At 40.5% G+C, this 25,936-nt stretch overlaps 1 protein-coding gene across 1 annotated transcript; it reads left to right on the top strand.

The window, feature by feature from the left end:
- Positions 1-617: 617 nt before the first annotated feature.
- Positions 618-25,936, top strand: LOC144634520 (polycystin-1-like protein 2). The gene is made up of 18 exons (XM_078493494.1): positions 618-718; positions 806-1,137; positions 4,034-4,175; positions 7,998-8,113; positions 8,447-8,505; positions 8,960-9,117; positions 9,405-10,152; positions 10,591-11,218; positions 12,012-12,149; positions 13,078-13,203; positions 13,893-14,126; positions 14,651-14,902; positions 15,317-16,078; positions 16,932-17,168; positions 18,214-18,563; positions 19,801-20,707; positions 21,705-21,876; positions 23,119-25,936. The coding sequence occupies exons 1-18, from the start codon at positions 625-627 to the stop codon at positions 24,990-24,992; spliced, it is 7,329 nt and encodes a 2,442-aa protein (XP_078349620.1). The 5' UTR covers positions 618-624; the 3' UTR covers positions 24,993-25,936.

The raw sequence follows: 25,936 nt of genomic DNA, 5'->3' as shown, positions 1-25,936 counted from the left end.
TCAGGTCCCATGTCTAATATAGCTAAATCACACTTTGTAATGCTGGTCCAGCTAATTGTCGTCTTGTCTTGGAAAAGAACTTTATGAAATAAAAATACTTTCAACTTTCTGATTATTAGATAAAACAGATAAAAGCACCACACCACAACTTTACGGTAACGTTGTTTTAAAAACACGTGGTTCTTTAATAAAAAAATGATAGCAACCAACATGTTTCCTCGAGACAATGTAATGTGTAGGCGCTCTCGAGAACCTTCTCTCGATCTTTGATGGACCTTAATATAGAAATCTTTTCATTATTCATCCTATTGCGGTGATTAGAGTAAAACTTTAAAATGAAATCGAGTAAAAAGCGAAGAACATTCCAGCAAAATTGATAATTATGTTTTTTCCTTATTTGGCTTGAAGTTCATTACTTATTTTCTTTCTTCTCTGTAATTAAAGCTTCCTTTTGATGTCAAAGGTAGCATTCCTATTGAGCTCTATTGCAAACAAAACATTTCGTAACTCGCAGTCAAAATAAAGGAACCATGAAAGTCAACAACGTAACAGCATGCCTTAGTCTGTTTTCAAATTTCTATTATTAATGTTACTCATATTCAGTTGTCCGTACCGGCGATAAAAATGGCTGCGTTAAGAATATTAAGCTTGCTTCTTTTATATCCTATCCTTCGATGCCATAGTTTAGAAAACGGGACGAAAACCTCTGATATTGCAGGTAATAGTTTGATTTTAAATTTAACACATTCTTAAAACTGTGGCTCTTTCGAAAAGATAGAAACAAGTGCTTTATCGTCATTGGCAGATGGATGCCTTCAAGCTTTGGGAATTTCCGATGGCACAATCAAAGATTATCAACTTATAGCTTCGTCGGCTTTTGACAACGATTTCAAGACATACGGTCCGCATAGAGCAAGGCTTAACATGACAAGCTGGGCACCAGGATACCGAGCGAATCCCGAACATGCTGCAAAGGCTTGGTTAAAGGTGGAAATCGGACACATTGTTGTGATAACAGCGATAGCAACCCAAGGATATGGCGACGAGTCAACGGCTGAGTGGCTAACATCTTACATGCTTTTATACAGTCAAGGCACAGAGTATACTTTTTTCAGGAAAACTAACGGTGACATTCAGGTGAGAGGTAGCACAAGCTCGAGCTGTCACTTTTTTTATTTTATTTTTTTTTTTATTTTTGAGAAAAAAAATACAGCGTTTTTCTGATCGCTTTTCTTCAGTCGCCAAAGGAATATGGATAACCTTGAAAAATTTTCTTGAGAGAAGTGCTGTAAAGTTTATCATAGAAGCGGTGACAGTTTTAGGAAAAACTGTTAACTTTTTACCCTTCATTTTGAAAAATTTAAACCTGGAATTCAAGTACTGACTTAAGACAATTTAAAGCCATTTCATGGGACTTCATTACACTTGTGCAGATTTCTATTTATTTTATGTTATATATGTTTTACACTTTCGTGATCTTCTCCGGAGGAAAAAAAAATAAGAAAACTTATGTGGGACCAGGTTTACGTAGCATCTTTAACTAACAATATCATACTTAAACTAGTTGTTCCAATTGTTGATTCTTTGCTATCTGCACTATTAAAAGGCCGGTATCAAACTTCAACACCCAATGACAAATATTCACTCGTTTCTAAATCTAGAAACTTCTACTGTGACTCAAGTTTTTTTTTTAATTAATTTAATATTTGCTTGCTTATTCAAATAATTGAGAATTTGTAAAATTCATTGTTTGAAGTTAAACAGACTAGATGTCTTTCTTGTGGTGACACATTCCCTTAATGGATTGATAGGGTTCTCATTAAATTTCTGGAAAAGATGACAAACTTTGGAAATCATCAGAAAACACACAAAGAAATCAAAGACAATGCGTTTCTTCTTCAGCTATTGAAAAGATAGCAGGAAGAGCTCTGATGATTTTCGCAACACACAAAAAAGCGTCAAATAACGAAATGAAGGGAATAGTCTCTTATGGAAACCTTCACGGAAATCACAGCAGGCGGCAGGCACCTGGTGTCGTGGTTAAACAAATGCTTTATGCTTTGATTATATTGTTGATAAAGTTCGGTTGGTGTGGTAATTGCTTTTTTTTTAGATTTCTTTGTTATTTCTGCTAAGTTAGAATTACCTGGTGCTATTTCTTCAGCAGACTTAATGTTACCTATTCTCTACAGGACTCCTAAAAATTTCTAACTATTTCAAATTCCCTTTTTGTCAATTCGTAAGATTTGCGGGTTTAAGGGTTTGTATGTTATTGTGCATTCGTTTGTTTCAAAACGTTTTCTGTTATAATTGTTTATGTTCATTACTTGTTTAGATATAAACAAACGACTTGAATAATTTTATTTACCCAAGACTTGAATAATTTCCTATACTGTAGCCGTCTCTCAGACAAGACTTTTAAAATTTCAAATTCCCTTTTTGTCAATTTGTGAAATTTTACGAGTTAAGGCTTTTGTATGTTTTTGTGTATTTGTCTGTTTCAAACGGATCTTTAGTATAATTAATGATATTCATTATTATTTTAGATACAAAGAAAGTGTTTGAGCTTACTTTTCTCATTTGTATAACAATAAGTGGATACAAGGCAATTTCGGGTAGAAACTACAAAATTGCCCGAAATTGCCTTACATCACCATGGACCGAGTTTTAACCTGAAACGAAGAAAGTAGGCTTTTTTAAAAGAACATTTACCTATACTATTAAAAATACAGAAAAGGTCGCCTTTGTTAGAGAACATCAGTCCTATGGCACGAACAGCTTAAAAGAAAAACACCGTGTTTGCATGAGGTATCCGATTCGTGAACAAGATCATGATTTCCACAAAGTTTGATTTCTACAAAATTAAACTTCACAAATGATTTGCTGATTAAACTTCATTTTTCCGATACATTTGATTGTGAGTCATAGTCCCCGGGAAATATTCAATGAAATGAAAATGAAAAACTGAAAAAAAAAACACGCGCCTCTCAGCAAATTTGCATTCCTCAAAGTTATTAGTAAACCATTTTGCCAGATATGTTTTTTTGATATGTAAATTTTAGAAATCAATTTTTAAGATTTTGACTAACTGTAATAAAAAGAAAAGCAGCGTTTATGCATTGTGTAAAAGAAGATTAAATTCCAACGCAGTTGATCTTATTCACCAACAAAAGCTATCAATCTAGCCCTCTTTTAACTTTTCAACGGAAACCCGTGCTTTACAATTTATTTACATTAATTTATTACCCAACTCCGCTTCGTAGAGTACAAATAGCGCGCAAAACAAGTACAAAATAATACAATATTTCACAATAAGAAATTTATACTTCACAAGACCAGTTTAACAGGTTCCTTGTGGTCCTCTTATTCCTTCTGGCCTCGCGAAAGATTTTCAGCATTTTGGAAAAAGAAAACGTTGTAAAAAAAATCTCTTATTTGATATTTTGTTGTACACTCGTGTTTTGTATTTTGACTCGCCTTTCAGCCTCGCCAAAATACTGCACGACCGTAAAAATATACAACGATACAGTAAAAACCCGCGTATAAGAACACCTATTTTGGCGGTTCAGGCTGATTTGGTTCTTATATAAAGGGTTATAATCTGCAAAATCAGCCTGTAAGTGTTCTTAAGTGTTCTTAAAAAAAGTTTCTTAAAATAAGGAACATACTAGGCTACCAATAGATGAAATCAATATATATGCACACAATTGTATTTTAATTTTAATAAAATTGATAAATCAAGGCAATACTGTACTGTAATTGGGGTGGAACTATTATGTGTGCAATGAAAAGTAGTGTTGATCTTTGATATTTTTCCATATAAGAACAACTTTCATTTTTCAGGCTGAATGTGTTCTTATATAAATGGTACTTTATTTCCTAAAATCAGGCCTGGGTGTTCTTAATCCACTTGTTCTTATACGCGGGTTTTTACTGTACTACAAACTCGAATTTGTAATAAGATATATTTCTTTTCCTATACCTGTAAAAGTATTGTTCAGGTTGGTTAATGTCCGCGTTCCTTCATTAACAGCATTTCGATGGTAACCACGACAGTAACACAATACGATTAAATCAAGTGGCTCTTCCAGTCAAAGCTCATAGTGTAATGTTGATGCCCGTGTCTTGGGAGAAAAACGTCGCCTTTCGAATGGAGTTATTTGGCTGCGAGTCAGGTCAGATTTTTTACCTTGTGTAGCTATAAATTGGAATAAATAAAAATAAATATAGACGTAGACATACTTTGTCAATGCTTTGTAACTTAATTTAAAGGGAAAAAGGCTCGCGAGTAAACTTTCGCCTCGATTGCTGGGCTTATTCCTTTGGGCTCCTGGTGGAGCAAAGGGCGTCAACAATGCTTTGCCACCGAACTCTATTTGCTGCCGCCTTCTCTGCTGCGTTCCAGCTGATGTTAGCTTTCTTTAACTCCTCCTCAGTTGATCTTCTCCAGGTCTTTGCAGGTCTTCCCACCTTTCTTTTACCCTGCGGATTCCACTTTAAGGCCTGCTTGGTGGTGTCAGTGCCTGGTTTTCGTAGTGTGTGGCCGATCCAAGCCCATTTCCTTCTTGCTATCTCAGTTGGTATGTGCTCTTGTCCTGTCCTGCTCCAAAGTTCTTTGTTACTGATCTTTTCTGGCCAGTGAATCTTGAGGATCTTTCTGAGGCACTTGTTGACAAAGCTTTGTAGCTTATTAATTTTGATAGAGCTTGTGTCACTTTCCAGGTCTCTAAGCCATAGAGAAGCGTAGCTTTTACATTAGTTGAGAAGATGCCCAACTTGGTTTTGGTGGAAATCGAGGAGGCATTCCAGACTGGTCTAAGCATGTTGAACGCCAGTCTCGCTTTACCAATTCTGCACTTCACATCCTCCTCAGTTCCTCCAGTGACTGTGATGATACTGCCTAGATAAGTGAAACTTTCGACATCTTCCAGATCCTCGCCATTCAACTTAATTTTGTCCCGCTGCTTTCTTTTGGTTCGCATCACTTTGGTTTTCTCTTTGCTCACCCTGAGGCCAGTTGTCTCTGCAATCTGTGCCAGGTTGTTGGTTTTGGCTTGCATATGTTGTAGTTTTTGGGAAAGAAGGCATATATCGTCTGCATAATCCAAATCATGGAGTTGAGTTGTAAGTGTCCATTGGATTCCTGTCTTGCCCTGATCTTCCACCTCTCTCATAATCCAATCGACAACCATGATGAAGATCATCGGAGACAGCAAACAGCCTTGACGAACTCCTGTGCTCATTTCGAAAGATTCTGTCAGCTTCCCGTTGTGAATGACTTGACAAGATGACGACTCGTATAGGTCCTGTATCAGCTTGATGAACTTTGATGAAATTCCATAGTACAAGTGGTGCATGAGTTGCCAGATGATGTTCCTATCAACACTGTCAAAAGCCTTTTCGAAGTCGATGAAATTCATGTATAATGGAGTCTGCCATTCGTTTGATTGTTCGATGATTATCCTTAGCGTGGCAATTTGGTCAGTGCAGGATTTATCTTTCCTAAACGCTGCCTGGTTACATCGCAGTTGTTTGTCCAAGGCGTCTTTAAGCCTTTCAAGGATAATGCGGCAGAATACCTTGCTTGGGATGGAGAGAAGCATAATTCCACGCCAGTTGTTGCAGAGTCCAAGATCTCCCTTTTTGGGCAGCTTCACCAGATAACCATGCTTCCATTCTGTTGAAACTTTCTCTGCTTCCCAGATCTTAAGGAAAAGTGGATGTAGCATTTCTGCTGTGCTGTTAGGATTGATTTTGAGTGCTTCAGGCGGAATCCCGTCTGGTTCTGCTGCCTTCCCATTCTTCAGTTGTTTCAGAGCTCTAACAATCTCTGCTTTAGATGGTGGATGGATGCTGACAGTTAGAAGGGGTCCATTTGTTTCAATAAAGTCTGGCATAACAGGAGGAGGTGGTCTATTTAAGATGTCATGGAAATGTTCTGCCCATCTTGCCCTTTGCTCTGGCTCTGTGGAGATGGTCCTGCCTTCCTTGTTCTTAACTGGCCTTGTCTGTTTACTTTTCTTTCCTGACATCGTTCTAGTTATTTCGTATAACCTCTTCATGTTACGCTGCCCTGCTGCAGTCTCAGCTTCAGTCGCAAGAGCATTGAAGAATTCTTTCTTGTCCTTTCTAGCACTCTTCCTTACCTCCTTGTTTAATTTCCAATACCGTGATGTTAAGTCCCCTTGTCTGGCCTGCTCTTTGCATCAATTGATCTCCTCCTTAACACCTTTCCTCTGCAAGATCAGAGACCAAGTTTCGTTGGACAGCCATTCCTTTCGGTTACTCGCCCTTCTACCTAGGACTTCATCGCATGATTCTTGCCACGTCTTTTTCAGTCCTGCCCAGTGATTGTTGAGATCGTCATCCACTAATTCACGGGCGGAGAACTTGTTCTTTACTGTGCAATTGAACATCTTCGCTGTTTCACTGCAACTGAGATTGAGGATGTTGTATTTACAGTGAGGTCTAGCTGAAGAGTCGCGGTGTGCCCTAAGTTTTACCTTAAAGGTCCCCAGTAGAAGATGGTGGTCAGAGGCAATGTCTGCCCCTCTCTTTACTCTCACGTCCAACAAACTCGATCTTCATTTCCTGGCAATTGTAATATGGTCTATCTGATTTGCCGTTCGTCTATCGGGAGATATCCATGTGGCTTTATGAATGGCTCTGTGGGGAAAAATGCTTCCACCAATGACTAGGTCATTGAAAGCACAAAAATCGGTAAACCGTTCTCCATTTTCGCTCATGCAGCCCAACCCATGGCAACCCATGACCCTCTCCTTGCCGGTGTTGTCAGGACCTATCTTGGCATTGAAGTCGCCCAAAAGAATTTTGATGTCTCGTCTTGGTATGTGATCTAAAACACCTTGGAGACTACTATAAAATTCTTCTTTCTGGTCATCTGCTGCGGTGTTAGTTGGGGCATAACAGTTTATGATGGTGACCTTTTCTGCCCTTGGAGTTAAATCTTGCTGTGATAATCCTTGGTGACACTGGATTCCATTCAGTCAAGGCCTTTGCTGCTGACTCGCTTAACATAAACGCCACTCCTTCCGTGTGTGCATGTTGTTCGTCTTCATGCCCAGAGTAAACCAGCTGCTCTCCAGTCGCTAGCGTAACCTAACCTGCTCCATTCCACCTGCTTTCACAGATAGCAAGCACCGCGATGTTATATTGGCGCATCTCGTTTGCCACTTGAGTGGCCCTTCCTGCCTCATACAGGGTGCGGACATTCCATGTCCCAATCCTAGTCCTGCCCTTCATCGTCAAAAGAGTTGTCGGCCGTCTGGCTTCCCGTGGGATTTCACCAGATGGCGTCATGCAGCTCTCCGAAGAGGCCTCTTCTAGAATCAGGCTAGGTGTTGTAAACATTGTTTCCGTTTCTGTAATCGCTCAATCCACTGGTGGGTGATTAGCCCAGTCAGCTTCACCAGGGTCCCCGTTGGCCAGCGCGTTTCGGGGTAGGTCCAGGCAGGCCTTCATGGCTACCGTAGCGGCCAGGAGAGTGAAACTCCCCGCCATACTTCGCCCTGCCTGGCAATCCCTTACTTTGCCTGTTTCCACCTTCTACGACGCGGACGTGGGGATTGGACTTATCGGAGGCTTTGCCTCGATTACTCAGCTGAAAAAGGTCGTATCATCAAAACATTTGCGAAAAAACTTTGCGCTTTATAAAAGTATGTGGACGTTTGATACGTCATTACATACTATAGAAACCAAAACATGAATCCTAATCTTACAGGACCTAAGGTCTTCCAACATGCATGAGTCCGCTAAGTAGTGGACTTTTGGAATAAATGGGAAGATGATAGTTATTTATCAAGACAGACATTAGTTGCCCCAAATCCGTGAGCGTCAATAACCGGACTAAGTTCTGTGCTTCTAATTTACGAGCGTTTTATTAGTATTATTAACATTACCCTGCAAAAATACAAAGATACATATATAAAAGTCATAGAAGCATTGCCCTAAAGTCGTTCTGCTTGTTTCGATTTCAGATTATTATTTCGTGGCCTGGTTGATGCTAACTAAAACACCATATACAGTTGACCTCTTGGCATCCTGGTCTGACCCTGGTCATTTGAGTACACTGGAAGGAGACGTACAGCATCAGGTAAGGGGTAAAGGTTAAACCTCGAGCCAAGTGGTCCACACTTGCCGGAGCTTATCCCGGTTTCTGTAGCATTAAGCGGCCAGGAGTATTTCTACTCCACCCTGGATGGGATGCTAGTCCATTGCAGGGTTACCCCCAGCATTATTTTGCCAAACATTTTCCTAAAAAATTAAGCGTCAGTGGAAATTAACCTTAACACATCGTCATCAATCCGATCCACCACATACGATGAAATAGACCTAGCACACGTATCACCTCTTGTAAAGTTGAAAGTGGTTGTGAAACGGTCATTTTGGCTAATGCAATTTTTGTATTTTTTTTGTTCTGTATTAGGTGACCGAAATTCTTAGGGACACCCCAGGGTTTTTGAGTATTCAAGTTAAACATTTTAGGTAAGAAGAAATGAAACACGTATTATAAGTGTTATACATGCACACTGTATACATTCCGGTAGTCCAAAGTGTTTCCAATTGTTAGTGTCCAATAAGGAAGAGTACGAGCTCTTCAGAGATCACTGTCGCAATTCGTGGATAAGAATATAGGTTTCACTCAGAACAAGTAAACTTCTTTCCTGTACTGTTTAGGGTGTCTCTTGAAGCTTCATAACCTCCTTATCACAGTAACAGATAACTCTTACTTTAACCTGGTCGGTGGTGCATGTTATGATGATAATAATTATCACTTGATAATCATTATCACTGATGTCATTATCGCCCTCGCTGTTACTCTCTTTCCTTTTTTATTGTCTTTTTTAAAATTCTTTCTCGTTTGTTTTTCGATTTTCGCTTCGTCCTTTTCTTCTCGTTGTTGTTCTTCTTCAATTCTTCTTCGTGTTTTCTTTCGTAGCCCGAGGGAGTCTCCTGCAGATGAGGCATTGCTGACGGCTGAGGTGTTGATTGAATGCCTTCGAGCGAGACAACCACTTATCATTACTAAGCTCAAGGAAGGGATTGCGTCGGGCGAAACGATATTTAATTCCAAATATTTTAAACTACAGTTTACAGGTAACATTTTAAAATCTTTTTCATGGTTCCCATATGTACATAGCAACTTATCTCGCATCACTTTCGTTCCCAGTATTGAGCCGCAGACTGAAGACAAAATTTTCTCCTTGCATGATTGCTACTTTTCAGAGAAAACGACGGCTTTGTTTTTAACGAAATAGTGCGCAAGAAGCTACAAGATATCTTGAGTTTATAGGTTAAGACTTACTAAGGATATTTTAAGTGTTTATTTATGGCATCTACATGGTACGTCTATGAAGAGTGAGCACTTGCTTTTTATTTTCCAGCTGACCAACGAGATCTCCTTGCCAATGTTTCCTTGAATCTAACCAAAGACTTGCAGGGTGTGAAGGAAATACTTCCAGACGAGTCGTATCTAATTGAGGCAAGGTTAGCTTACCAGGAGTTCAATTCAACGCTGGCACAGCATCGAGATTTGGAGTTCAAATGGGAGCTTTCCACAGTGGATGAAAACACCGGACAATTTTCTCCATTTGTTACACTCGCGGATAATGAAGCGAATATAACAGTTAACTCAAAAGAGATGGCTGTGGGACTCACCTATGTCCGTGTGTCTGCCAAGCCAAAAGCTGTAAATGGAACCATCGATTACGACTTCGGTTTTATTAGAATACTTCCTCGTCTGGAGGCCACAATCGCTGGACCAAACATGGCTTTAAAAGGTGGAGGTCCTATCAAGCTACACGTATTTACTCGTGGTGAACTGTCAGATTCCTTTGGACTTAAGGCACCAAATGTGGCATTCGTGTGGACTTGTGGAGAAGACAACGCAACGATAGCCAACTCGTCCTTACAGTCTGACACACCTTTTGACAATTTCACAAGCACCAAGGGATGTTTTGGGGACGATACCGGTATTTCACATTCCACCACTGAGCGTTGTGTGCTTATTAATCCCGACTTCCTGGTATCCAGGCGTACTTATTTATTCCAAGTGTTGGCAACTCAAGGAATCAGATCTGTGATGGCATCTCACAAGATTCACGTCGACACGAACATATCGCTTACCATAAAGTAAGAATAACTTCCCTTTGTTATTATGTGAAATACGCCATTTTGAATTACATCTAAGTTTTAGCTTCATTTTAGCAACGTTTCTTCTTGTTTAATCAGTTAATCATGACATTTACGAGCTTTTAAAGACCGTACAGGTCAGAATATCCTCTGCAGTCTGCGAATAGCGTGGTTTAGAAGAAAGACCCTACAACATGTGTCAACACTGGAGCTCCACCCTTGTTTTGAAGGCCCAAAAAGGCTATGGCCTAAGCGTGTTTCATGGTACAATATTTCATGCAACTTCCTTGACAACATTTCGCGATAAATATTTTTGCTTTTATGACTTTACACACGGCAAACACCATATGTACAATCGCCCCTTGAACTTTGCTTTCTAAATAAGTTGTTGTACGATGTGAAAGCGAATGTACTAACAGCTTGATCCTCTTTTCTTAGGTGTGTCGCAAACTGTGAACAAAAAGTTAGCACAAAGAAAAAACTGGTGCTCGAGACTGAGTGTAAAGGAATCTCTTGCCCCTTTCTCAGTAACTACAGCTGGTCTCTTTACGTTGGCCTCTCTAATGGCTCAAACCATTCTTGGAAGGAAGTTGAAAACCTAAACAACATTACTCTAACTTCCTTAACAGGTCCAAGTCTAGTGATAAAAGGCGGAGACATGTCGCATAACCAGGGTGCTCTGCTACGCAACAAAACCTACAAAATTCGCGTTGTTGCCCAGCTGGACGAGGAAAATTACGAAGAAGGAAGTTATATTTTCGACACAAATGTCCCGCCCTCCGCAAGCGCGAAAAATGCAGGATGTTTTGTGGATCCTGAAAGTGGAGAAGCCATCACGACTAAGTTCACTGTTAAGTGCGTCAACTGGACCGACCTTGACTTACCACTCAGTTACCAGTTTTCCTACGAAACACAATTTGGCGTTGTTGTTTTTCACAAAGGACGGCGACCAAACGTGACAATAGAGTTACCGATAGGCGACCAGGTGTCAAACTACTCGCTACATCTACAGTTGGAAGTCATGGACTCGTTTGGCGACTATTCCATAGTATTTATCACTGTCCAGGTATTATTTGCCTTCTTTTATTTAAACGTCACTATGGTCATTCCAGTAGTGCCACATTAAATTTGAGCGCGTTTTTTGTAGATAAAGCTCGAAAATAACACCATTCCGAGAAAGCAAGCTAGTTTTTAAAATAATTTTTCTCGCATAAAGGCAAATGTTTAAAGAAAATAAGAACATCGGAGATACGGCACTGGCCTAATGGTTAGCGCGTTGGTCTCCGGATCGAGCGCCCTGGGTTCGTGTACTGGCCTGGGTCATACAGTGGTCATTGTGTTGAGTGGGGCAGGACAATACGTTTCTCAGTATCTCTCTTCACCAGGTGTATAAATGAGAACCGGCTAAAAAAATGGGGAAGGGGAACCTATGATCATGATAGACTAGCAACCCATCTCGGGGAATTGCAGGCAAGAATACCAGTTGCTTCATGTTATGGACACCGGGAGGTGCTCATCAGGTAGTTAGGGCCATTTGGCTTGAGTGGGACTTCACCATATTTAAAACATATATAAAAACGCCTAAACCGTGCACCTTCTTGTCGTAAAGCGCTTAGGAAGTGACGAGTTAGAATCGAGTCAACTCGATGGAAGAGTAAAGAAAAACACTCGATTACGTACGGAAATTGTTCTTCTTTACGTCAAGTCCTTCATGCTTTGGACACTTCCTTGATGCTCTGTAACAACAAAGCACGGTTAAGGATTTTTCTTTTTTTAAAAAAAAAAAAAACATTATTCCTCACCCACAGCACCCCGTCCTCTTTCAAGCTCAAAACAAACTCTTTAATTGTCTCTTTTAGGTTACACCACCCAAGGCTTCGAGTTTGATCGAAGCTCAAGGCGAGCTGGATAACCTTTTCGAATCTGGAAACGTTGAAAAAGCCATGCAAATGGCATTTGCTATGCTTTCTGCGAATAAAGACACAGATGCTTCGTCAGTAAGTGTAATTTTTTGTGCTTTGTAATTGCTAAATACTTCAAGTTTAGTCAACGTACCAAAATTTAAAGATGTACATTTTTGGAAAGAAACTAACCTATAAATTGAAAGTCGTAGTCTTGCTTGATTGATTGCTTTTAAATGGTCACACACTAGCGTTTCATTCACAGACCTTAAGTTGCTAAAAAAAAGTTGCATAAAAGTACCGCTCCGTAGCTCATTTGAAGGGTGCCACACTGGGGCTTCATACACAGACTTTTAACGGTTAATACTACCTTGTACGGCATAATAAACAGCGCCAAGGGGAAGTACTGCTCTATTATTTTCGTTAATAGTCGCTAAATAATAGTGGACTCTGGAATATGTTATTACATAACTAGGTATGCGGCATGGGCCGGTCGAGGTGCGCAATTTTCCAAAGACGTAAAAGACAAAATAACTATTCAATAGCTTTCATCTGAACGACAAGACACAAGGTAGTGTTTCATATAAAGACGCTAAGATTACAGCTTTCTTGACCTGTATTATAAATAAACATTACCGCACCAAAGTATTATCCAATAACTTTCATCTCAGTGTATAATAAACAATAGGCCGTCATCCACAAAAACCTAGGCCGTCATCCACAAATACCCTTAAAGGCCCGTTTACACCGGCGATTTTTGTCGCGCAGCTCAATGCAATTTTTGTTGCGCCGAAGTTGCATGAAGTCTCCTGCAATGTCGCGGCGATAAAATCGCCATGAAATCGCTGCGAGTTTGCACGCGTGTAAACTAGCGCCGATAAAATTACCGCGATATCGAGGGAGTTTCGAACCTGTTCGAAACTTGATGCAACTTCGGCGCGACAAAACTCGCCTGTGTAAACGGGCCTTAACGTTCCAAGGAATGAGAAGTAGCAGAATGATAAAACCATTCTTTTGTTTTTAGGTCAAAAGCTCACTGATCGACAAAATGGAAAATATCCAGGTTGCAAGTGTAGAGCAGGCGACATTAGTTCTGGGAGTTCTTGCCATGGCTACAGATGACGACAAAGGCATATCAGGCGATTCTCAGGTACAAAAAAAGGCGGCTAAACTAACCCGCCGTCGTGGGCGTTATGAATGAAATTTTAGGAAATAGGATAAAAGTTAAAGGAGGGGTGTGGAAAAATTGTAGACCACATAGAAGTAGACTACTCGAAACTCGAGAACACTTTAATCGTAATATTTTGGTGCGCCTTGGTTACATATCAAATTAGTTCAGCTTGGCTGAGCCAGTTAGCAGATTAGGTGAGGGAATTTGAATGTAAGCCGTCTCATTGATTTTTACGATAGTTAAATGGGTATCAATATTTCTATTTTTTAAAACATGCCAGATGTGAACCCTCGCCGAGAAACCGTCCAATTACAAACGTTCAATTAGGGGCTGCGGAACTAAAATAAAAAAAAAATGTTCTGAAAAAATAGTTGCTCTAATTTCTCTGATTTGAGTAATAAATTTGTATATTTTAAAGCAATTCATTCGAAGCAAACTATCTAATTATAATAGAACGCAGCCAAGTTTCTGTACTATAACAACCAAAGAAGAGGGAAAGAGGAACATAAACTCACTTCCTGTCCACTCTTGTGGCTTTTTATTGTATCTTTTGTCGACTTTGTCGGCAAGTTTTGACATTGAGCGATTCGCTGTATATATAGAAAGGAAAGCTACTCTTCAACACAGCACATTGCTATCACCCATTCAAAACACTCTTACATTTATAGGAAAAGGCCTTGAACTTGTTAGGAAACACGGTGAACTTTATTTCATCTCAAATGTCTAATGGCTCCATGGACGAGGGACTAGTGCAGAGTTTAGGAACCAGTCTCTTCAGTGGAATCGGAAACGTACTAAGTTCAGCGTCCAGTGATGCTGGGACCGACAATGACGAACCGGAAGAAGACGAAGAAAGAGAAATTGATGAGGGTCAAGCTAATAGCGAAGAAATGAAGGAAAAAGTGAGTGACGTGTTACATAGTTTTACCTTTTTTAATCTCATAATCCCTTGTCCGCTGAAAATCATACTTTTATCTAAAGGCTAAAATTTATGGTTCAATAGATGCTAGAATTTTGGCCGCTCGTCTGGTGTTAGTTTTACAGGTATGATTAGGACAAAATTTGTCCGATAGTTTTTGATTAGTCATTTCTACGTTGTCATCAACAGAGAAATGTTCTTTGTCAGTTGCCAATTAAAGTTTTGAGCTTTTCTCAAGCCTTTCCGCATCCTCATATTTACTTAACCTTTATGATTGATTATGATTGGTTACGGTCATACGAACCGGCTTCTATTTCGGTATTGAACATAGTTGAATTTAAAAATGTATTTTGTAAACGAATTTGCAAATGTCATTGGCTGAAGTCGCCACATTCAGCTAAGCATACTTGTGAAATGAAGTTGTTTAATTTGTGAACTTCTTTCCATTGATGGAGATAGTGCTTAACATCTTAAACGCTTTCCGGCATGCCATTTTCTTTGCAACAGAGCAAGCAGAGGGCACAAAATGCTTTAAATCTGGTGTCACAAGTAGGAGACAGCCTAATGTCAACCAAGGCAGTGGGCGAGAAGCCTACTACGTTCAAGACCAAGACCTTAGACGTTTTGTTAGATCGCCAGCGGAGCTCCGACATGGGAGGCAAGAAGCTCGGAGAAGGATCCAGCGGAGTGGCTCTACCTTCTGGCAACTCGCTCTTTTCCAACAGCGGGCAATCAGCGCCAGAAGCTGTTGATTCGCAGGTACGGTGTACAAATCCCTCCTTCTACGGCACGTTCCTAGGTATATATCTCTCATCAATGCAAACATTAACAGCTATATATGCACAGTTGAATTCGGTCATCAAGATTTGTCCCCACAAGCAAGGGTGGCCGTACAAAAATGGAGGTATGGCATAAAAATTTATTGATCGAGCTAAAGGTTGAGTCAACCAAACGTAGCGGTAAATACAGTGGGGTACCACTATGATTACCCAACATCTTTCAATTGTAATTACAATAGATAGAGTAAAGCCCGAGGACCTACTCCACTCCCAAATCATAAGAAACTTGCAAGGTGAGGGCTTTCCAGAACTGTCGGTAAACCTCAACCCAATGACACCGAGGGGCCACCTCTTACATTTCCGATTCTAAATGTGGTGTTATTAATTTACATAGATGCTGGCATTCAAAAACAATCCATTCACATGGGACAAAAGCGCTCAAACAGTCAAGTCTTCAGTGCTAGACTTCAAGCTAAAGGCCAGTGGTGGCGAGACCTTGAACATTTCAGGACTTCCAGAACCAGTGGCACTTTTCATTCCTATTGCCAGTAAGGAACAGTCCTCTGATAAGGACAACACTTCCGCTGAAATTTTGTTTGCAAAACCAAGCAACGGAACTTCCAATATTCGCTACCACAGGTTTAATATTTCATCTCACGACGTCCTTGTGACCATACAAATAAAGCCCGAGAAAGGTAGAACAATGGACATATTTGTCAACTACAAAACGAAGCCTACTCCTCAAAGCAACATTTTTAACACCACTATTCCAAACTTTTCCACTTGTACGAATATGACTCACAATTCTTCGAACAACCTCAATTGCTCGTCGGATCCTTACACATTCTCATTTTCCAGTCTCATATCTGGACACACAGGAACTCACTTCCTTGGCATTCGGTACATTAAGACAAATACCGAGACTGATAACATTGATTCAAGGCGAAAAAGAAGATCTTGTGGTACATACCATGGGCGTGTTAAAAGGTCCTGCGTGGATGTGAAGGACGCCCCTACCACGCCTCCTCCGACGCCAAGAATTATTATACCAACCTACAACTCTTCAACAGACGCAAATTACTCATTGAGCATTTCGGTCAGCGGTTGCTTGTACTGGTCAGAGTCAGAAGAGAAGTGGACAAGTGAAGGATGCCGGGTAAGACAGTGCTAAGCTAAACTGCTCTTGTTTTTAAACAAATTAAATCATACATGATCCTGATGAAGGGTGGTCAAGAGGCTTGTATATTGACTTGAAGCTTTAAATATTGTATTAAATGAACAAAACAGTCGTGACATTGAGATGAAATGATCGTAAGTCATGGTTCCACCGTATTTTCTTTAGTTTCAGTTGTACTTAAACTATCTGCAACACTCCTCGTCGAAAGGAACCGTTTATATCCCAAAACTCCTGCACTGAAAAGATTAAAAACACTGTGTACATAACGTAATTGTTGAGTTGTTGTAGGTTGAACCATTTAAACTTAAAACTCCTGTCTAACAAAATCTTACAAAATGGTACCGAATCAGCGATCACGCAAAGTGGCCCTGATGAACTCAAATACGATCATGAATGTGATGCAACAATTTCAAGTGAAAAATCTCAAGTACCACTTAACACCCCTTTGTAACAGACCTGGTGGAACCGGAGAGCTTCCCTGAAATGCGGTAAGAAATTTACCAGGGTAGCCTACGAGCAAACGTCCCCTTTGTCAGAAGACGAATGTCTTGCACTTCGATGTCGTTAATTTTGTTTAATTTTTGTTCCCTGACGAGAGGGATAATGAGACGCCGGGGGATAACATCACAAATATAGCCATGATTAATAGGAAGATTCATCTTATACCAATGGGAACTCACCAGATTTATATTTTAGAATCTACGAGGATCAGGGAGGTCACCAGGTCTGATTGTACCGAGTCTGTTGCCGAGGGGTGTACTAAAGGTCATAGCGTTATCTGTAACCACTAAGGAATGGCATTTTTGTCCATTCATCATATTCTCCTATCCAGGTAGGGCCAAAGTCGAACTCAAAACAGTTGCATTGCCTGTGTACTCATCTGTCCGCGTTTGGAGGAGATTTCCTCGTAGCTCCAAATCCCATAGATTTCGACAAAGTGTTTGCAGAATTTGGCAACCTGGCCGAGTCAGGAAACTTTGTTGTGTTGGCGACAGTATGTGGCATCCTTGGCTTGTACGTAATAGGCCTCGTATTCGCCAGGAGAGAAGACAAACGAGATGAACTAAGAGTGAGTGAACGTTTGTATAATTAGAACCAAGAGGAGTATGTCTCTAGTTGTTCTTAAAATAATAACAAAAGGGTGTATTAAAATGGCTAGCTTTTAGGATTTGAGCTGTTTTACCACAATGTAAACCGAAACTATAAATATGGCCAGCAGTCCATAGACTTCTGATATAGCTTGAAATCTACTAATTTTCTTCTTCTCTTGCGGTTAAACAATTTTGCCAAAAATCTTAAACTTAAATAAAACTTAATTCCGATACAGTAAAAAAGAATAACCCAATTGCCATAGGTTTTGCATGTTTTGCAAACTTGCATGATTGGCTATGAAAGTCCGCGATTAATTCGTTTGTGACAAGTGGCGTGAACGTAGACGCCGTTCGTCATGAAACGTCACGGAAACAATTCAGCACAAAGGCCTGGGTAAAAGGAGGAACAAAAAGTATTCATTTCACATGAACAACTATGAACCAAAGGCCGTACATGTGAAACTCATAAGGGGTTGAAATTGTACGGCGCGTTCGCAGCTTTTGAATATTCAGTTTTCCCAAGTACCATAGTGAGTCCATAGTTGGAAACACGAAGAGTTTGTACGCGAATGCTTTATACACGTTTTGCGGTGAGTTACTTGAGTTCCGACCTAAGCGCCGTAAATTTTTTATAGCCGAAACTGGAGAAATTCAAGTGTATCCAATGAAGCTCTCCAGACTTAATTTATGACGATAAAACAGGAGAATGTAACCAAATTTAACTTTATTCAACCAAGCTTCTTCAAAAACAAGATTACGCCATCGAACGCGAGCTAGCGCGCGTTGTGAATTTAGTCCAAATATTGCAAATTTGATTGGCTAATTTTTTCTCGGGATTTTCCAAATATGGTACTTACACACCTGTAGCTGTAATGGAAACGAATGTGCAAACGCTTTGTACAATACGAATCATAGGGAGTTACACGTTTCAACCTTTATCGGTGTTAAGGTGATATACTTTCCAAAGTCCTCTTTGAAAATTGTGTCAAAATTGTAATAGGTCAATGCTTTTGTTTCCTTAAGGTTATAGCAAACGTTTGCATCAACGAGAACGATGGAGATTACAGATACGGCATTTCTATACAAACCGGCATGTGGCGAGCCAATGGAACGTCTGCAAATGTGGGTATAGCCATTTATGGAAGTGAGGGAAACACGGAGGATATCACACTGACTGATCCACGGGCGGAGAAGATGTTCTTTTCTCGAGGAAGCATCAATAACTTCACTCTCTGCGTACCAGAGTCACTTGGTACACTAGAGAAGATCCGCATCTGGCATGACAACAGCGGCGACAATCCGTCCTGGTTCTTGATGCAGGTGGTGATTGTAGACTCCGAAACTGGAGAAAAGGCGCATTTTGTGGCAAACAGGTAGCTTACGATTCTTGAGTTGTTTGTTGTTTGGGAGAATGTTGTTACTGATGACGCCGTTTTACAGAGTATCGTTTCTCGTTAGTTGGTGCTCGGGTTTGAATTTTTGCGCGCAAGCAATAACAAATCATAGACGCTACGTGGATTTCCGTGGAGATTCAGTATGGAATTTCAGTATTTGAGAGAGACTTTTTCACTCAGCTTTCATTCGTGGATGCTTGTTACACTTGTGTGAAGTTGGAGAGATTCATCTTCCCAGTTGTTACTTAACATGAAGACCATCTTGTTCGAATCTGTCCTTTTTTCAGCTGGAACTCCACAAACAAGCTAGTTCAGTTATATTACCAAATTACTCGTTCTGGGGCAGACACGAAAGTGTGTTTGATACAACTGGAAAAATCTTTTGTAAACCCGAGTCATGAGTTAACAAAAGTACTTCCGAATTCTCTGAAACGCACGCTCGTATAACGTTTGCATCAAGCTGTGGGGGGGGGGTTATTTTTTTTGGGGGGGGGGGGGGTAAAAAAAAAATATATAAAAAAAAAAAAAAAAAAAAAGAGGGGGAGAAAAAAAAAAAAAAAAAAAAAAAAAATAAAAAAAAAAATTTAAAAAAACCAAAAAAAAAAAAAAAATTCCCCAAAAAAATTGCCCAATCCCTCCCTCCTCAAAAAATAATGGTTCGTCCCTAAATATATATAAACCACTCATTTGTACTGCTTTTACAAGGACAACTACTACGTAACGTCATACCCATGATTGTGTAGCTTTGTGCAAAACAACTGAGGGCGTTTCTATAAGGGCAAAATTTAAACTACGGATACCGTCTAAACGAATTCAAAGTCGGCGACATTTGCTGTTGATGAAACAATAATCCCAGTGACTTAAAGGAGTTATGTTACGATATTTTAGGTCATCTTTCTTTGAATTTTAATCGAATGAAACTCAAAATAATAGTTCCTAACGTGACAACAAAGTAATAAAAAATCGAAAAAAACGGGTGGTTTCGACTGCGAACATTAGAAGATGATAGACAAACTAAAAAAACAATGTCGGTGCGTGACGTAGCTCCTTTAAGCAACAAGTTACAAACGGACCAAATGTGGGATGAGGTCGAATAGAATTTTTTTTTTTTGCATTGGAGGACGCCTTCTCTTAACCCAAAGCCTTTGGGTAAAACAGTTTTTTAATGGAATCTGACACTTTATGTATGTATTCCTCTTTTTTTCTTTACTTCCAGATGGATAGCAGTAGAGAAGGAAGATGGAGAGTTGGATCTCGAGTTGCCAGTTGCTGGCAAGAAAGAGATTTCAGGATTCAAGAACTTATTCTACGCTAGGACAGCTACAAAACTTGGGGAGAAGCATCTATGGCTGTCACTTTTCACAAGACCACCGCATAACCCGTTCACAAGGGCTCAACGCTTGGCATGTTGTATCTCGATTCTTTTTGCTGCCATGGTTACCAATGCCATGTTTTACAATTTTGGTACACCACCAGGCGATGCAGTGCAGGTGGGTCCCTTACAAGTGAGCGTCATACAGATCAAGATCGGCATACAAAGTAGCATAATAGCCATCCCTGTCAACGTGCTGGTCGTGACCATCTTCAGGCAGTTAAAAGCGCGAGACGCAGACAAACCAGAAGGAGGTGGAGGCAAGAGCCACGGATGTCTCCCCCACTGGTTCGTCTTCGTTGGTTGGTTCATTTGCACCATGGCAACCCTGGCCTCAGCCGCGTTTGTCGTGTTTTACAGTCTCATGTGGGGTAAAGAAACTTCCAATCAATGGCTTGTGTCGGTAATCGTGTCTTTCTTTCAAGACTCGATCGTAATGCAACCTCTGAAGGTCATCCTGGTTGCATCCATCTTGTCTATCCTGGTCAAGAAACCTCCGGAGCAGGAAAAAGTCATCGGTGAAGCCCTTAAAAGGAACGAAGCAGGAGAAGTCATTGCTCCTGATCAAGCGGAGCTCGAGAGGGCTCGAAAGTTTAAAAGCAGTCTTGTTAAAGTTGGACGTCAAGTGGTTGAATTTGTTCTGTTCGGAATATTTATTACTCTTATGATGGTGATATGCTATGGGAACAGAGGGGTTGAAAGATTTATGGTTACCCAGTCCATGGACGACTTATTTCAAACATTTAGCAACGTAAGTACTTTAATTTATAGAGTACTTTGAAAGTGACTCTTGTAACACTTTCGCAACACTTGCTCCAAAATTGGAAGTGTCAGCATTAGTCAAGCAAGCGCAAATGCAAACACTTCAGTACTCTTCCTAGGAAAGAAAACAAAATGCGCCTGTGTACTAATTTTTGATTGCACTTTTGCTACACGCTCATATGGTTTGGTTCAGTGCTAAACTTTGATAAATTTACTCTGGGTGGGGCGAAAAAAAGGAGCTCTCACGGATTCAGAATTAATTCTCATTAAATTTAACTTTCCTACACTCAGCGTATTCTATTGCAAATACGCGAATCTGATTGGTTCTTAATTTCCATTGTTACGTATTTGCTGATAGAAGGCGATAGTGCACGTATCGTTTCTGAAAGGGAAAATTTCTATTTACTTTTGGCGTTGATATACACGAAATTGTAGCTTTTTTACTGTTATCCTTTAGGATTTACTTAAACAATCAGATCACTTGCCCTCTTTTTTGTTGAACGACGGAAAACTCGTGCTCATAGCCTAATATAGAAAAGGGAAAACAACACCTCCGAACGACCGAGTTAAATCTGAAGGTCGCTATATATTCAGATCGGAGTACGAGTGCGAGTACGACTTTCGAATTTTTCATTATGTTTCCGACCCGCCTCCTCCCTGTTGCTTACCAGTTGAAAAGGAAACTATCGGTACGGGATTGGTGTGAAATATGATAAACGACAGCATGAGCACTAGATTTGAAAAGACGAACACGTACTCCTCCAATCTGTAGGTCCCTAATTAGATACATGCACATAAGACATAAGCCATAATTTATTTCACCACAAAGAGCTTAGAAGCCGTTGCTCGTTAAAACGCTCTCGTGAAATAAAAATGTTTAAAAATTACAAATAAAAAAAAACGTTTAAAAAAGGTAAAAAGTGTATATATGTACAAAATGTTGATTATGGTATGAATTTGGATGGACATTTCCTTTACTTTTTTAGATAAAAAATGTCCCGTCCTACTGGAAGTGGTCGAAGAAGATTCTCGTTCCAAACCTCTACGATGTCGACTGGTACAATGGCCGTTCCTTTAAGTATGAAGAAGGATTCCTTAGCAACCGAGCAGCATTCTTAGTTGGAATGCCGAGAATGCGACAGCTACGAGTCAAGACAGGTTGGTACCAGTGTTAACTATCAAATGCTTATTAAAGCTTTCACTATAGTTGGTACTACTGTGTGGTCTTCTGTCAAGGATGTTTTCCTGCCTGCTTGGATAAAACAAACAAACAACAAGAAAAAAAAACAGGAACAATATAACAATATACGAACTACGTAATTTAACCACTGGAAAAAGCGATCATAGGAGTAAAGGATCAGCGTACTTTTTGTAGCCTACTAAGTCGAACATTTTACTCCAGATGCAAAACTAGCCGACACGATTTTAAGACAAAATTAAATAAATACGCCAAGAATATATCACAAATTGTCGGGAAAACCAGAAATCGCACAAAAAATGACGGCTTTTGACAAGTAAGAGAACAACATCACACGTTTTTAATGTTCAAGAATCAATAGATGCATTTGTTAGCTCTTTAATGAAGGCCACTAACACCATTTTGGGGTATAACATTGACTGAACTTAGACATATTGCAACATCACGGCCAGGCAAGTGTGTCAACGTTCGGGTGTACGTGGTAATTGCGATTTTACATTTCCAGTTTTCGTGCTCATTGCGTCCTTTTTTCGGAATGAGGAAATTGGCCTCGAGCCCTACTGCAACGTGAAGGACAAGCGATGGTTTTCCCGTCAACATGTCTTACCCCTAGTGTCAAGTTATTTGAAGGCAGGGGGTGTCTTTTTCGTTTGGCTGCAGTAGGTCTACATAACCATTGTTCCACCACCTGTTGTAGGCCAGTCTGAGGTAGAACCGTCAACATGATGAGCATCACTTGACACTTACGAGTTACGGCTGGTGGCCGCAATTCACCTAACGTACTAAGTTCATTATCACCCTTCAACCCGACCCCATATCCATATTTAACTAAAACTTATCAAACTTCTATTTCGTCACATTTTTCTCGGCGACACAGAGAAGGAAGCCATGTTGCATTTTGTCGTATATTCACGTGTTCCTTTGATGGTCCTTTAGCAATCACGCTTGATATCACGGGATAGAAAAAAGGGACTGAAACATTAGGGGTAAAAAAGTGATGTGTTGACTGATTTTCCCAATGAGGTCCCAAACGCCATTATTAGTGACGTCATCGTATAGCCAGAAATGCATATCTCCCGGACTGGCGGAGATTAAAGTTTTTGGCAAAATATTCAGTTAGTAGAAAATTTAGTGTTAATTTGACCGTGTAAAAGAAAACTGTATGTTCTTAACTTTTATTTCCTGTTGCTATTGATCAATAGAAAAAAGCTGTGCAATGGCAAAGAATGAGCCCACTCTAGCAAGACAATTCTCAAGATGTGTTCCATTGTACACGAGTGAGGTGGAAAGCACGTCCCCGTACAACAGGCCAGGGTGGATTCCTGTCCAAAATGCTACTACCTTTTTCTCAGAGTTCGAACTCGAAAAGGAGTGCCCAAGACCTTGGAGATATCAGACATCTGAGGATCTCCAGCTGAGACCTTTCGGGGGTAAGATGGCAACGTTTGTTGGTGGGGGTTACATAGCCGACCTTGGATACAATTCCCGCACGGCGCTGAAGGTTATTGGAACATTAGAAAACGACGAATGGATAGATGACCAAACTGTCGCGGTTTTTACTGAATTCACCATTTTTGAACCGTCAAGCTCGCTCTTTTCTACAATCAAACTTCTATTTGAGAGATTCCCTACTGGTGGGTCGAATGCCGTGGTGACGATTAAGACCCTTTCTCTCTACGCTCCTCCCGACTTCCGATCAGCATTTCAGATTTGCCAGCTTTTGCTTATGATAGTCATCATCGTCTTCTTCTTTGCCGAAATTGGAAAACTCCGTCGCGAGAAATGCTCATATTTCAAACAGATGTGGAATTGGTTGGAACTTTTGCAGATCACCAGCACTATTTGCTCTTTGGTTTTCTTCTTTCTCAAGGAGTCGCGAACGAGCCAATACGTGAAGAAACTTCAGGAAAATCCCTTCGAGACATCGAGCACTGACAACATTGAATATTTGTCTGACATGGAGACCTACGTGCTTTCCTTCGTCATCTTCATAATCACAATCAAGTTCCTGAGACTCATCAAGTTTAACCGCCACGTTTGTCAAGTCATGGGCACCATGCAACGGGCAGCTGTGAAGGTACTTTCCTTCATGATCGTGTTCGTCACAATTCTGCTAGCCTACACTCAAGTTGGATTTCTGGTGTTTTCCTCGGATGTCGATGCGTATAGCTCGTTCTATAGTTGTGTGCGTGCCATGCTGCTGTTACTCTTCGGAGGCGAAATGCGTTTCCAAGAGCTGCAGGCCACGAGTAGGGTTATTGCACCGCTGTTTGTGTTTGGTTATCTGTCGTCCATGGCGATGGTTCTTTTGAACATGTTCCTCGCCATCTTGAATGAGTCTTATTACGAGGTTAAGAACGTTTACGCTGGGGAAGCGTTTGCCGATGCCGAGCTAGGAGCATTCATGGCCGATTACATGAAGGACAAAATCAGCAAATTCAAAGATGAATCTTTTGAACTTATAGAAGGAACGTTCAACAGCCTTATGGGCTTCATTCGAAGGGACAGGCGACAGAGAGAAGAAGAAGAGGGACACTCGGAGAGCTTAGATTCTGAGAGTGAACACGCCCGACTGGCCTCTTTTGATTCCTTAGAGGACATTGGAAGCGACGAGGATGAAGACGGCGATGACACTCGTCCTCTTTCCAAGGCCGCATCTCTGGAAGGTATGACCGACTACAGTGTATCGCTCAGCGACCTTAAAGAAACCATTTTGCAGATTGGCCGTGAAATGCGCCAATCCTTGACGTCTATCAAATCGGCCGTGAGTAATAACTCACTCTACCAACTGTCATCGCGCTTTGACTATACCCAGGCCAGGGACTTGCTCGAACAAGACGAAGACACCCTGAGCAACGACCACAGGCCATCGCCTTACTTTTCTGCTTTTGGGAGTTACCTCGAAGACATTTGGCAAAAAGAAGAAAAAAGAAGGAAAAAGGAAAACAAGAAATATCGTCGCCAACGCCGTTATAAACAACAGCAAAAACACTCTAAGGTCGAGATGTACGAGAAAAGCCATATGCTTGAGCCATCAGTTAAACACGACACGGTCGTAAGTTTTGTGTCAAAATAAATTAAAAATTGAATAAATTGTTTGTATTATAAAGTAGTAAAAAGATGTCTATAAGAAAACAACTCATACTTTGACAATCAGTCGGTTCATAACATGTACAAGTTGTACGTGAAAACAACTCATTACAAACTATTGACTAAAAAACCTTTTTATACCGCCTGCATTTTATATTCCTACATTAATGCTGCTTTATAAGACGAGGGAAGTCTGAGTAATCGAGAAACTGTCGAAAAACTGTCGAGAAAATGCTCGCGTGTGAAACAATTTGTCGATGTCGATAGTGCGATACAGTCGAGCCTCTTCTGACAGACACCTTCCTAATACAGATACCTCTATATAATGGACATTTCACTTGATCCCAGAGAAACAAGAATTCTTGTGTTATAGCTGGAAATTTTTCCTCAACAGCGCGCGCTCTTATTGGCTAATTCGAAGTCACATGATATCCAACAAAAAAAAAACTGTTTCCCTCCAAAGTTCTCTGAGCTACCCTGGGTGACACCGGAAACCGCGCAAGAAAAACCTCTGACACCCAGGGTATCTCTGAGCGGGCAACATTGCAAAATCTATGACGTCAGAGGGTAACATTGCAATGATGCACGCGAATGTTGACCGACAAGCGCCATTATACTCCAAAACACGAGCCACATGGACGCCCAGCTAGCTCTGCCGCCTTAGTGTCCGTAATCAAGAAGCTCGACTGTATTGCAAAAAACAAGTCATCGGCATCTAACAGCAAATTGACGAGATTTTCTTTTCAAATAGAGAACTTTGTATCGACAACTTCCTGAACTGCTAGTGTGACCGCTGTTGTAATGTAATTTGAACTCTACCTTAATTTAACTTTACCATTTATATCTCTGTTCATGTAAACCTTTAATCATAGCTGCATTTTTAGGGTATCGTGTGTAATAAAGTTGACCTGACTCAACTTGCTGATATTG

This window comes from Oculina patagonica, chromosome 13, assembly GCF_052425735.1.
Source record: "Oculina patagonica isolate OP01 chromosome 13, crgOcupat, whole genome shotgun sequence".
Taxonomy (NCBI): domain Eukaryota; kingdom Metazoa; phylum Cnidaria; class Anthozoa; order Scleractinia; family Oculinidae; genus Oculina; species Oculina patagonica.
Note: the sequence above shows the minus strand (reverse complement) of the source record. Positions and strands in the feature narration are given on the sequence as shown.

Coding starts and splice junctions, on each gene's coding strand:
- LOC144634520 (XM_078493494.1), top strand. CDS start 625: ATGGCTGCGTTAAGAATATTAAGCTTGCTTCTTTTATATCCTATCCTT. Junction 4,176..7,997: donor GTTATTTGGCTGCGAGTCAG/GTCAGATTTTTT, acceptor TTTCGATTTCAG/ATTATTATTTCGTGGCCTGG. Junction 14,903..15,316: donor CAGAAGCTGTTGATTCGCAG/GTACGGTGTACA, acceptor TAATTTACATAG/ATGCTGGCATTCAAAAACAA.